Below are 12,980 nucleotides of genomic sequence, written 5' to 3' on the forward strand. Positions count from 1 at the left end.
GCTGGGACAGTGCCTGGACAGTGCCTGGACAGTGCTGGGACAGTGCCTGGACAGTGCCTGGACCGAGCCTGGACAGTGCCTGGACAGTGCCTGGACCGAGCCAGGACCCCAGACCGGAGAAAGGATAAAAAGCCGGGGATGCTCTGGGGATGCCGAGGGGGAAGCAGGACAGAGCCAGGGCGGAGGACAGAGGGAGGGCGGGGTGACGATGGCGTGCGGCTCGGGAAAGGCGGCCAGCCCCACGCCCGTGCCGGGGCTCGGCTGCCGTGCGGCTGCGGGCCGGGGGGAGCCCCGCAGGGCCATGAGCCGCTCCCGGAGCAGCGCCGCCCCACGCAGGTAAATACACGGAATAAACGGCCGGGCTGGGGAAGGGAGGGGAGGGGAGGGGAGGGGGCGGCCGGCGCTGCTTTGGGCTCATCTTCTTCCCTCTCCTCCCCTTGTCTCCTCTCCGGCTGCAGCCCCGCATCCCTCCCCTGCATCCCGCATCCTCCCCCGAGCGGGGCCGGCCGGGGAGGGGCTGGGCCGGGGGCTGCAAACACAGACACAGAGAGAGAGAGAGAACGGCGGGGATAACGCGGCCCCCAGCCGGGAGCCTTCCTGGGCTTCATTTTGATTTTTAGGAAGGTGAAAGTGGGCGCGGTGATTTGGCGGTATTTTTATTTTATTTTTTTATTATTATTATTATTTCTGTTTTTTTTTTTTTTTTTATTCGGCAGCGGGGCTGATTTTGGGGGGGGTCGGCGGGGAGGATGCGCTGAGGCTCCCCCGGAGTGGGTGATTTTTTTTGCAGCCTCCTCCTCCTCCCCCCACCCCCTGCGAGCCGCCTTTGGCTGCCTTGGCTTCCCATTGCTGCATGAAGGCTGAGCCTGGAGCGCCGTGTGCCCCCCGCTCCGGGACCACCGCGGGGCCGCAATTATTCCCATCACCATTTTAATTTCCCAATTTAAAAAAAAAAAAAATCCCTTTATTTTTTTTATTATTATTTTTTTTTTTACTACCTATTTATTTCTTTCAATTTCCCAATTTTTTTAAAATAATTTTTTTTCCTTTTATTTTTTATTTTTAATTAATTTTTTTACTACCTATTTATTATTATTATTATTTTTACTACCTATTTTATTATTTTTTTACCACCTATTTATTATTATTATTATTTTTACTACCTATTTTTTTTTTTTTACAACCCAATTTTTTTTTTTTTTTTTTTTTGCTATCCACACACCCCCCCCCAAGGAAAATAATAAAAGCACGGGGGAGCGCGGGGGGGAGCGCGGGGGGCTCCCCGCAGCCCCTCCGCCCCCCGCGGCACCGCAGAGAGCGGCGGGCGATGATGCGCCCCGCGCTGGGCTCTGCGGAATAGCGCGGCCGCCGCTGGCCCTGCGCGGGCTGGGGGCGCCCGGACCCCACCGCTGCCTATCGCATCTTGATCTCCATGAATGCGAACACCATGATTTTCATGATCCTGGGCGCCTCTATCGTTATGGTAAGAGATTTTTAATTTTTTTTTTTTTTTTTTTTTTTTTTTTTTTTTTTTGCCTTCTCTTCCCCCCCTTCTCCATCAGTAAATCACCTTCCCCCCCTTTTCATCCCTCCTTTTCACCCTCTCCTTTCCCTCCTTTCCACCTCCCCCTGCACTATCCCTCATCCCAAACCCCTCTGTTTATATCCATGCCCCCACTGAACATCTCCCCCCCAAAAAAAAATAAAAAATAAATTCTTTTCTTGCTGACTGCTTCAGCCTCTGGCAACCAAACTGGAGTCAATGTTTTATTCCATCATCCAGAGCTGACCCGATGCCTTGGTTGTGGGCTCTTACAGGCAATAGCTTGTTTGATGGACATGAACGCCTTGCTGGACAGATTTCACAATTACATCCTTCCGCATCTCCGAGGGGAGGACCGAGTTTGTCACTGCAACTGTGGAAGGTGAGTTGTTGTTTATTTTTACCTGCAGAGCTTCTCTCCTGCTCCTCAGCCCCTTTTTTCTCCCCCTGGGGAGGAGGAGGAGGAGGTGACCAGGGACAGGGAGATGCTGCCTTGCCAGCTGGGCTCCCATTTTTACATTCTGGTTGTGTCTCACCTTCCTCTCAGCATCTCCTGCATGAACAGGGTGAAGGAGGGGGATGGTTGTTTTTTTATTTTTTTTTATTTTCTTTTTTTTTTTCCCTGAAAGAAGAGTTTTCTGTGGGTTTGGAAGTGTTTTTTTTCCCTTTGTGAGCACGTTTGTGTGCAGGCATTCAGCAGAGCCCCTGGGGAAAGTGAGCGAACTTGGATTTAAACCTTTGGTGGTTTTGCCTTTTGCTGTTTCCCAGGCTGTTTTGTGGTCTGGGTGTTGCAGTTGGTGGTTGTGTGGCTGGTGGATGGAGAAATGAGGGAGAGGATCCCTGTTCAGGCCACCTAGAGCAGAGTCACTTTGAGGCTTTGCAATTTTCCATCAGATTTTAATTCCCTGTGGCTTTTCCTCCCGGGAGCTGGACACAGCACACAGAGACACAGAGGAGGCTGGGCTTTGTTTTTGGGTGAGCCAGGAGGGTCAGGGTGGATTCTGAGCCAGGAGTGCTGCCTGTGCTGTGCACGAGTTTATGGCTGGACAAACACCTGCCTCCCTCTGTGGCCCTTGGGAACGCTTAATTCTCCTCCACAGCATCACTCTGGTGAAGTGCTCAGCTGGAAACTGGGATCTGGCTGCTCTGGAATCAGTTCAGGCCCAGGGCTGAGCTCTGGGGAGGTGAATTTCTCCCTTCTCTGCTGCTGGTGATCTGTGACTGGCTCAGCAGATGTCACAGTCAGGGACACGAAAAGAGCCACACTCACCTGTCAGGTAGAAGCAGGGAAAAGAAGGACGGTTTATTATGATTTAGGGTTTAAAGAAGGACAGTTTATTAAGATTTAGGGTTTATATAGTATTTGGGATTTAAGGATTGGTCATTGAGAGGAAACACCTCTCTGACCCCAGTGGGCAATACAGAAGTTTTTTATTAAGAGGAATGAAAACAATACAGATTGTTTTGAGAGACTTTGCAGGAAGGTGTGTAAACCATCATCAGAAGGCCGGGGGTTATGGCAATAGTGATCCTCCTCCTGGGCCTGGTTACTCACTGCCGGCGGGAGACTTTCTTTGCCTGAGGGGGAGGAAAGCAGCGTGAGGCTGTGCCAGCCAAAGGAGAGCCCTCCCTTGCCCCATCCAGCCTTTGGGATGGGGCTTTGCTCCTCTTGGAGCTGCCTCTGGAGCCAGCTGCATCCTGTCCCCGAGTGTCACATCCCCCTGGTGTCCCTGGAGCTGGGATGTGCTTGGCTCGATGTTTTTGGTCCTTCCATTCTGCCTCTTGTTTAGAGGTGATGGGGGGCCTTCCTCCCCATGCTCCTCCTCATCCTCCTGGGACAGAGCAGCAGAAAAAGCACCAGCAGCACCTCCAGGGCAGGAGCAGCCAGGCCTGGGGGATGTGGCAGCACCTTGGGCATCTCCCTCCTGAGGTCAATTAGAAACCAAAAACATCCACAGTGTCTCTGACTTGGTTTGGGCAAAGATTTGCTTTTTCTTAGCTTTTTTTTTCTTTTTTTTTTTTTTTTCTTTGAGCCTTCTTGGTGTTTTTTGCTGGTTTAAGTGTTTCTCTCTGCTTCTTCCACCAGTTTTTGTTTTTACTCATCACAGTTTGGTTGAAAACGGGCTGCTGGTGACGGGCTGTGATGTTTGGAGTGGCTCAGGTGTCACTGGTGGCTTGGCTGAGGAGGTGACAGGGCCAGCCCTCCCTGCTGTCCCCCTGTGCCTGCTCAGATACTGTTGAGGCAGATAAATCAGCTCCACAAACACCACTGGGTGAAAGTGCACGAAAAACCTTCCAGAGTGCAGAGCAGGGACGTGAGAGGAGGCAAAAAAAGTTTATCCCTTGTCTCGGGTATGTGGCAGCAGTGGCTCTTGCCAACAGAGCTCACAAACCTCTCAGAGTTGACTCCCAGCTGCTCCTGCCCTGAGCAGGACATTTCCCAAACCTTCCCTGTGCTCTGGGACCTCGTGCCCTGATCCAGCATTTGGATCCCTGTGATTTCCAGGCTGGATTTGCAGTGTCTCACCTGTCTGCCAGCAGTCCAGGAGTTCTGAGCTGGGCCCTGGGGCAGGAGCTGTCAGCAGCTCCCCCCAGGCAGGGCTGGGTCCTGGAGCCTCTTGTCAGCACCGCCAGCAGGGCTTGATGAAGAACTTAATTTGCCAAGAAGCAGAGGGAGTCCTCGGAGGAGGGAGCTGGCTGCAGTTCAGTGTGTTGCAGAGAGGAATTGGGGGAAAAAATCAGTGAATTTTGCAGGAGTGGAAGGGAACGAGGAATTGGACTGAATGGAGATTGATGTGCAGTGGGCTGAGCTGCTGCAATTAATGATCTCCCTCCTGCCCCAGCCTGGGTCAGAGTGTCAGTCAGACCCAATAATTCATTCAGAAATGTTTTCTTTCCTCTCCTCACCTCTCCTGGTTGTCTCCTTCTTAGGACATCACAGTGAATCCCTTGGCCAGGAATTGTCCAAGGCCTTGGGCACAGCAGGATGGACACAGGGCAGATCCCAGTTCCTCCTCCACTCCAGGAGGAGCTGAGCTCTGCCCTGGGAGCTGTCCCAGGAGTGGTGCCTGTGGCCAGGGAGGGCTGTCACTCTGTGTCCCAGGGGATGTGGGGCTGGGGGCTGTCCCAGGAGTGGTGTCTGTGAGCCTGTCCCAGCTCTGCCAGGGGATGTGGGGCTGGGGGCTGCCCCAGGAGTGGTGTCTGTCACTCTGTCCCAGCTCTCCCAGGGGATGTGGGGCTGGGGGCTGCCCCAGGAGTGGTGTCTGTCACTCTGTGTCCCAGGGGATGTGGGGCTGGGGGCTGTCCCAGGAGTGGTGTCTGTGACTCTGTCCCAGCTCTCCCAGGGGATGTGGGGCTGGGGGCTGCCCCAGGAGTGGTGTCTGTGACTCTGTCCCAGCTCTGCCAGGGGATGTGGGGCTGGGGGCTGCCCCAGGAGTGGTGTCTGTCACTCTGTCCCAGCTCTGCCAGGGGATGTGGGGCTCTGAGCCCTGCCAGGCTCTCCTGGATCCCCCTGCCCTGGCACTGGGATGGGCCCTGGCAGTTCCCAGCTCCAGTTTGGGGTCACTTGTCCCTGTCCCCACTCTCAGCCCTGCCTGGGCTCAGTGTTGGTCTCTTGGGGCTGCAGGCAGCAGCACCAGCCATGCCCAGGGCTGCCCCAGGCTCTGCTCTGGGGGCTCTGGAGCCACCCAGGGGCACAACCAGCAGGGCTGGCTGCTCCTGCTGCCACCTCAGAGAGCTCCTCAGGCTGATATTCCTTCCTGAGACATCCCCAAGGGCTTCAGCAGCAGCAGGAAACTCGTGGGGTCTGTCCCTCCTGGGCTGTGCCTTTCCCTGGACTCTGCTCTCCCCTCCAGGAGAGTCCCAGCACACATGCAGGGAGTGCTGTACATTAAACTTTTTTTGTCCTGTTTTTAATCATTCAGCGTGTTTGCAGTGGCTGGGAAGGATCAGGACTCTGGGGAAGGGAACCAGCCCCATCTCCAGGTGCTGCTGGATCCCCATCTCCCCCTTCCCTGTGGGATCAGGGTCACTGGGGCTGGAACTCTGCTGTCATTTCCTGCCAGGAGCAAGGGAGTGATTTGCTGAGATGAGAGGGGCTGGGAGGTGCTTTTTGAGTGGTGTCAGCTGGGAGTTGTGACAGGAGAGACAAGAGAGAGATGGTGACACTTGTGCTGTGCTGAGCTTGAGTGGCTGCAGGGCCTGGAGGTGGCACTGAGCCACTCCTGGTCCCTATTTACAGTTCCTAGGTGGTACTGAGTTATACCTGGTCCATATTTACAGGTTTTTAGATGGCACTGATCCATCCCTGGTCCACATTTGCAGTTTTTAGGTGGCACTGAGCCACCCCTGGTCCATATTTACAGTTTTTAGGTGGCACTGAACCATCCCTGGTCCACATTTGCAGTTTTTAGGTGGCACTGAGCTGTCTCTAGTCCATATTTGCAGTTTTTAGGTGGCACTGAGCCACCCGTGGTCCATATTTACAGGTTTTTAGGTGGCACTGATCCATCCCTGGTCCATATTTCCAGTTTTTTAGGTGGCACTGAGCTACCCCTGGTCCATATTTACAGTTTTTTAGGTGGCACTGAACCATCCCTGATCCACATTTGCAGTTTTACAGGTGGCACTGAACCATCCCTGATCCACATTTGCAGTTTTACAGGTGGCACTGAACCATTCCTGATCCATATTTACAGTTTTTAGGTGGCACGGAGCTATCTCTGGTCCATATTTACAGGTTTTAGGTGGCACTGATCCAACCTTGGTCAATAATTGCAGTTTTTAGGTGGCACGGAGCTATCTCTGGTCCATATTTACAGGTTTTAGGTGGCCCTGAGCTGCTGTTTGCAGTCTGAGTGAGCCTGGGCTGGACAATGGAGTGTCTGTCCCTGCTCTGGTGGCCCAGCTGGACATTCTGAGGGGTGACAATTGTCCCCCCCTGCACAGCTGAGGTGTCACCATCAGGCTGAGCCCTCTCCAGACCCCCAGAGCCAAGGAGGGCAGAGCTGCCAGCACCCCCCAGGCCATGGGGGAACATCCCCAGCTGGGAAAACTCTGCCTGGGAAGGGAAACTGGGCTGGGGTGAGACCAGCACAGAGACAGGGCTGGCCCTGGAGCTGAGCCTGGACACAGGGCTGGGGGTGACAGGGACAGTTCCTCTGGTCACCTCTGCCTCCAGGATGGGTGACACAGGCCATGCTCTCTGCCTGGGTGTGACAGGCACAGTTCCTGCTGTCCCCTCTGCCTCCAGGAGAGGTGACAGCCACTCTGTCCCTCTGGGTGTGCCAGGGACAGTTCCTACCCTCACTTCTGCCTCCAGGGTGGGGTGACAGCCACTCTATCTGCCTGAGTGTGACAGGGACTGCTCCTCCCTCACTTCTACCTCCAGGAGGGGTGACACAGGCCATGCTCTCTGCCTGGGTGTGCCAGGGACAGCTCCTCTGGTCACTTCTGCCTCCAGGATGAGGTGACAGCCACTCTGTCCCTCTGTGTGTGACAGACACAGTTCCTACCCTCACTTCTGCATCCAGGAAAGGGTGACAGCCACACTCTCCCTCTGGGTGTGACAGGGACAGCTCCTCCTGTCACCTCTGCATCCAGGAAGGAGTGACAGCCACTCTCTCCCTCTGGGTGTGACAGGGACAGTTCTTCTGGTCACCTCTGCCCCCAGGAGAGGTGACAGCCACTCTTTTTCCCTTGGGTGTGACAGGGACAGCTCCTTCTGTCCCCTCTGCATCCAGGATGAAGTGACAGCCACTCTGTCCCTCTGGGTATGACAGGACAGTTCCTACCCTCATTTCTGCATCCAGGAAAGGGTGACAGCCAGGCTTTTTCCCTTGGGTGTGACAGTTCTTGTGGTCACCTCTGCCTCCAGGAGAGGTGACAGCCACTCTCCCCCTGGGTGTGACAGGGACAGCTCCTCTGGTCACCTCTGCCCCCAGGAGAGGTGACAGCCACTCTCTGCCTCCTGCTGAGGCCGCGGCTGCTGGAGCAGATCCTGGGGCAGCCTGGCATCTCCATCCCCAGTGCTGATCCCTGCCCTGCCCTCCCTGCCTGGGCTGGGGCTGTCCCCGGGCAGGGCAGGGCAGGACTGAGGAGTTTCAGCATCTCCCTCCTCCCAATTCCTCCGTCCCAGGCAGCAAAGGGTCCTGTGTGGAGCCACAGAGCTGGCGGCACATCAGGAGCTGGGTGATGTCATGCAAAGGAAAAACACCAAAGGGCGTTTTGGAGGAGGCAGGGTGAGCTGGAGGGAACAGATGACACCTGGACTGAGCCTGGAGCCGCCAAAACAGCCCTGGGGGGTTCACGAATTGCTGGTGTGAAGAGAGCAGGGCCCTCCCCAGCCCTGTGTCCTCCTTGTCACTGACCTTCTGGGTGACCTTGGCTGAGCCTTTCCCCGGCAGGGCTGGGAGGAGTGTCAGACTCACCTGGTGCCCACAGCCTGCAGCAAAACCTGGGGTCTGTTGGCCTGGGGACAGCCTGGGGACAGCCTGGGGACAGCCTGGGGACAGCCTGGGGACAGCCTGCAGCAAAACCTGGGGTGTGCTGGCCTGGGGACAGCCTGGGACAGCCTGGGGCTCTGCTGGCCTGGGGACAGCCTGGGACAGCCTGGGACAGCCTGGGACAGCCTGGGGACAGCCTAGGACAACATGGGGACAGCCTGGGGCTCTGCTGGCCTGGGGACGGCCTGGGGACAGCCTGGGGACAGCCTGAGGACAGCCTGGGGACAGCCTGGGGACAGCCTGGGGCTCTGCTGGCCTGGGACAGCCTGGGACAGCCTGGGGACAGCCTGGGACCTGCCTGGGGGACAGCCTGGGAGAGCCTGGGAGAGCCTGGGACAGTCTGGGGACAGTCTGGGGGCAGCCTGGGGACAGCCTGGGACAGCCTGGGACAGCCTGGGAGAGCCTGGGACAGTCTGGGGACAGTCTGGGGACAGCCTGGGGACAGCCTGGGACAGCCTGGGACCTGCCTGGGGCTCTGCTGGCCTGGGGACAGCCTGGGGACAGCCTGGGGACAGCCTGGGGACAGCCTGGGGCTCTGCTGGCCTGGGGACAGCCTGGGGACAGCCTGGGGCTCTGCTGGCCTGGGGACAGCCTGGGGCTCTGCTGGCCTGGGGACAGCCTGGGGACAGCCTGGGGACAGCCTGGGCCTTGCCCTTCCATCCCAGGGATGCTCCAGCCCAGGCTGTGCTCAGGAGGGCAGGGCTGTGCTGAGAGCAGAGCCTGGAGATGTTGCTGTGCTCCGGGCAGAGTGTGAACAGCCTGCTGGGCTCGCTGGGGAGGTGGCACTGCTGGCAGGGGGGACACAAGGGACATTTCTCCTCTGATCCCTCTTTTCCCTGCCATTCTGGAAACCTGTGTGTGCCCAGAGCAGGGCTGGGAGTGCTCTTTGCCTGGGGCTGGGGACAACCAGCCCTTCCCTGGCTCCTGGCAGCGGTGCCAGTGCCGTGTTCCCTCCAGGGCCGGCAGCAGGGAGATGTTTTTGGTGCTGTCCCCACCCTGCTCTGCTCCCCGGCCTGGCTGGAGCCGCCCTGGTCGGGCAGGGAGGTTCTGCCCCCCTCCAGCCCTGCCCGGGGGCTGGATCAGCCCCAAAGCCCCGTTCCTGCTGCAGCGGGCGGTGGGGAGGGCCCGGGCCGGGCTCGGTGTGGCGGCTGCAGCGGGAGATGTGACGTGGCTGCCACTGTCACCTGCCACTGTCACCGGCCCGGGAGGGAGCCGGGCTGGGCTGGAGCATCGGCGTGTCCCTGGCCCTGGCCCTGGCCCTGGCCCTGTCTCCATCCCTGTCCCCATCCCTGTCCCCATCCCTGTCCCCCTCTCTGCCCCCTCCCTGTCCCTGTCTCCATCACTGTCTCCATCTCCATCACTGTCCCTGTCCCTGTTCCTGTCCCCATCCCTGTCTCTGTCTCTGTCCCTGTCCCCATCTCTGCCCCCGTCCCTGTCCCATCCCTGTCTCCATCCCTGTCCCCATCTCTGTTCCCATCCCCCTCCCTGTCCTTGTCTCCATCACTCTCCCTGTCCCCATCTCTGTCCCCATCCCTGTTCCTGTCTCTGTCCCTGTCCCCATCTCTGCCCCCGTCCCTGTCCCATCCCTGTTCCCATCCCTGTCCCCAGCCCTGTTCCATCCCCATCTCTGTCCCTGTCCCTGTCTCTGTCCCCATCCCCATCCCTGCCCTGTCTCTCTCCCCATCCCTGTCCCCGTCCCCATTCCTGTCTCTGACCCTGTCTGTCTCTGTCCCTGCCCCCATCCCTGTCCCCAGCCCTGTTCCATTCCTATCTCTGTCCCCATCCCCATCTCTGTCTCCATCCCTGTCCCCATCCATATCCCTGTTCCATCCCTATCCCCATCCCCATCCCTGTCCCTGTCTCCATCTCTGTCCCTGTCTCTGTCCCTGTTCCCATCCCTGTCCCCATCCCCATTCCTGTCCCTGTCTCTGTCCCCATCCCTCTTCCTTTCCCTGTCTCCATCCCTGTCCCCATCCCTGTCTCTATCCCCATCCCTGTCCCCATCCCTGTCCCCACCCTTATCCTTGTCCCCATCCCTGTCCCTGTTCCATCCCTATCCCCATCCCTGTCCCTGTCTCCATCTCTGTCCCTGTCTCTGTTCCTATCTCCCATCCCTGTCCCTGTCCCCTGTCCCCATCCCCATCCCCGTCAGGTCGGGCTGTGGCAGCTCCGGGCTCTGTGCGCTCCGAGCGGATCCGCGGCTGTTCCCCAGGCTGTTCCCGAGTCCATTCCTTTCCCGAGGCTGTTCCCCAGGCTGTTGCCGAGTCCATTCCTTTCCCGAGGCTGTTCCCCAGGCTGTTCCCGAGTCCATTCCTTTCCCGAGGCTGTTCCCGAGGCTGTTCCGTTCCGAGTCTCCCGGGCCCGGTGTCTGCAGCAGCCGCGCTCACACAAGGTCACCGCAAGGGACAACAGCGCTGGGGGCAGCTCCAGCCGCCGGAGCAGCGCGGGGGCCTCTCCCCGTCTGTCCCCGGCGGGGATGGGGACAGGGATGCTCCACACACACCCCGAGCTGCTTTTGTCGCGTTTGTCACCTGAGCCGGGTGACAGCACCTCCAGCCTCCCTCCTGCTGCTCCCCGGGAGCTCCTGGCTCAGGATGTGCTGGAATTTCTGTCCCCAGCTTTGGGCACAGCTCGGGGGGTTCTGGGGTCACCCTGAGGCTTTGGGAAGGCTGGGCTGGGACAGAGACTGGGCAGAGCTGGGGAATAAAGGAGATTTTTATTAAAAGGCCTTTAAGGATTCACCTTGGGCAGGACAAGAGCCTGACCAGGGCTACACGCAAGGTGGACCCAAAATGGGCACAAAAAGGACCCAAAATGGGCCCAAAATGGGCACAAAATGGGCCCAAAATGGACCAAAAATGGGCACAAAATGGGCACAAAATTGTCACAAAAAATAGACCACCAGTCATGAAGTCTCACACTTTGATAAGTTTTGGTCCATTTGCATCTTGGGGTTTAATTGTCCAATTCCAGCTTCAGGTTGTGAGGTCTCATCCTTCTTGTTTTCTCTCTTCAGCCCAACCTTGTTTGTGTTTTTGGGGCTGAGAGTTGTCCTTGGTGTGCAGCAGGAAAAGGGTTTGTTTTGTGTCCCTGCTGTGTGCAGAGCTGAGTGACACTGACTGTGAGCTCAGAACTCACCCCTGGGCAGCACAGAACATGAAATACATGAAAATTAAAACTTCAGGCATCACCCTGAGGGTGGGCACAGGGAGATATGTGTGTGTGGAGGGGTTTGGGGACAATGGAACATTGGAGATGTGTGCAGGGATTTGGGAAGGATAGAACATTGGAGATGTGTGCAGGGATTTGGGAAGAATGGAACATGAGAAATGTGTGCAGGGATTTGGGAAGGATGGGACGTGGGAGATTGTGCAGAGATTTGGGGACAATGGGACATTGGAGATGTGTGTAGGGATTTGGGAAGGATTTGGGAAGAATGGAACATAAGAAATGTGTGCAAGGATTTGGGAAATCATGGGAGATGTGTGTGTAGGGATTTGGGAAGGATTTGGGAAGGATGGAACATGAGAAATGTGTGTAGAGATTTGGGAAATCATGGGACATGGGAGATGTGTGCAGGGATTTGGGAAATTATGGAACATGGGAGATGTGTGTGCAGGGATTTGGGGACAATGGAACGTTGGAGTTGTGTGCAGGGATTTGGGAAGGATTTGGAAGGAAGGGGTTTGGGAAGGATTTGGGAAGGATGGAACACGGGAGATGTGTGTGCAGTGATTTGTGAAATCATGGAGCCTGTGGACTTCTTGGCTGTGCTCATGGGAACCCTCCCATTCCCTTTGGGGACCCCTCCCTCCTGCAGCCCCTGGATCTCCCAAAATCCCTGTTCCAAACCAGCACCAGGAGCAGGGCTGCCCCAGGGCATCACTGCTGCCCCCAGAGCTGGATCTGCTGTCCCTTCCCAGCCTGCTCCCTTGCCCTGGATGGAAACGGGCACTGGAGGGGCTGGTAGCCACCGAGGACCCTCTGCTAGCCCCATTCCAGCCCCATTCCAGCCCCATTCCAGCCCATTCCAGCCCCCCGGAGCCGCTGCAGGTGGCCCCCATCAAGGCATGGCTGAGATTAGGGCTGTTTTCAGAAGGTTCCTTTGAGTGGAGGTTTGTTTGTGTAAATATTTGGACGTTTCTCAGGCGTGATTATGGAGCAACCTGCACCTCATGAATATTCAGAGGCCTCAGCGATTGCCTCCCTCTGCTCTGCGAGCTGGGGGAGGGACAGGGACGGGATTTGGGGACAGTGGGCAGCGCTGGGACTGCCTGAACTGGGAGCACTGGTGATGGTGGGGCTGGGCATCACCTGGCCAGGTGTGGGGTCACTCCTTGGGCAGGGACAGCAGCTGGATGATGTTACCCCTGCTCTTAGAGGGGGTCAGGCAGCAGCAGGGTCAAACATGGAAAGCTTTTTATTATTTGACTCCAATTCTACTTATATACATTTTGTACAGAGGGCCCAGATTGGCCCAAGGAGGTCACAACCTCCTGGCTCCATTGGTCACTGTGACCATCAGTCAAATTCTCCTCAGAGAACAACTGTGCAAAACATACTGATAAAATCTAAGAATACAATATTGTTTACATGAAGTAGCGTGAGAATTGGGTTGTGAAGGTTCAAACACTTGAAAGCAAGAAAGTCAGAGGTGACAGGATGAGGCTGAGCAGCTCCCTGGGCTCAGGTGGGGAGTTTTCAGAGTTTTGCATCCTGCATCCTTTGGTATCCTGCATCCTTTGGCATCCTGCATCCTCCTCATCCTGCATCCTCTGCCATCCTGCATCCTCTGGTATCCTGCATCCTTTGGCATCCTGCATCCTCCTCATCCTGCATCCTCTGGTATCCTGCATCCTTCTTATCTTGCATCCTCCGGCATCCTGCATCCTCTGCCATCCTGCATCCTCCTCATCCTGCATCCTCCTCATCCT

At 56.9% G+C, this 12,980-nt stretch overlaps 1 protein-coding gene across 1 annotated transcript in view; it reads left to right on the forward strand.

Moving 5' to 3' along the window:
• Positions 1-365: 365 nt before the first annotated feature.
• Positions 366-12,980, forward strand: part of TMEM240 (transmembrane protein 240) — a 20,116-nt gene continuing 7,501 nt past the window's right edge. The window contains 2 exon segments of the mRNA XM_083877029.1: positions 366-1,483; positions 1,819-1,925. Of these exon segments, the coding sequence (XP_083733155.1) occupies positions 1,433-1,483; positions 1,819-1,925 (158 nt within the window). The 5' untranslated portion in view covers positions 366-1,432.

This window comes from Zosterops lateralis, assembly GCF_965231275.1.
Source record: "Zosterops lateralis genome assembly, chromosome: 22".
NCBI lineage: Eukaryota > Metazoa > Chordata > Aves > Passeriformes > Zosteropidae > Zosterops > Zosterops lateralis.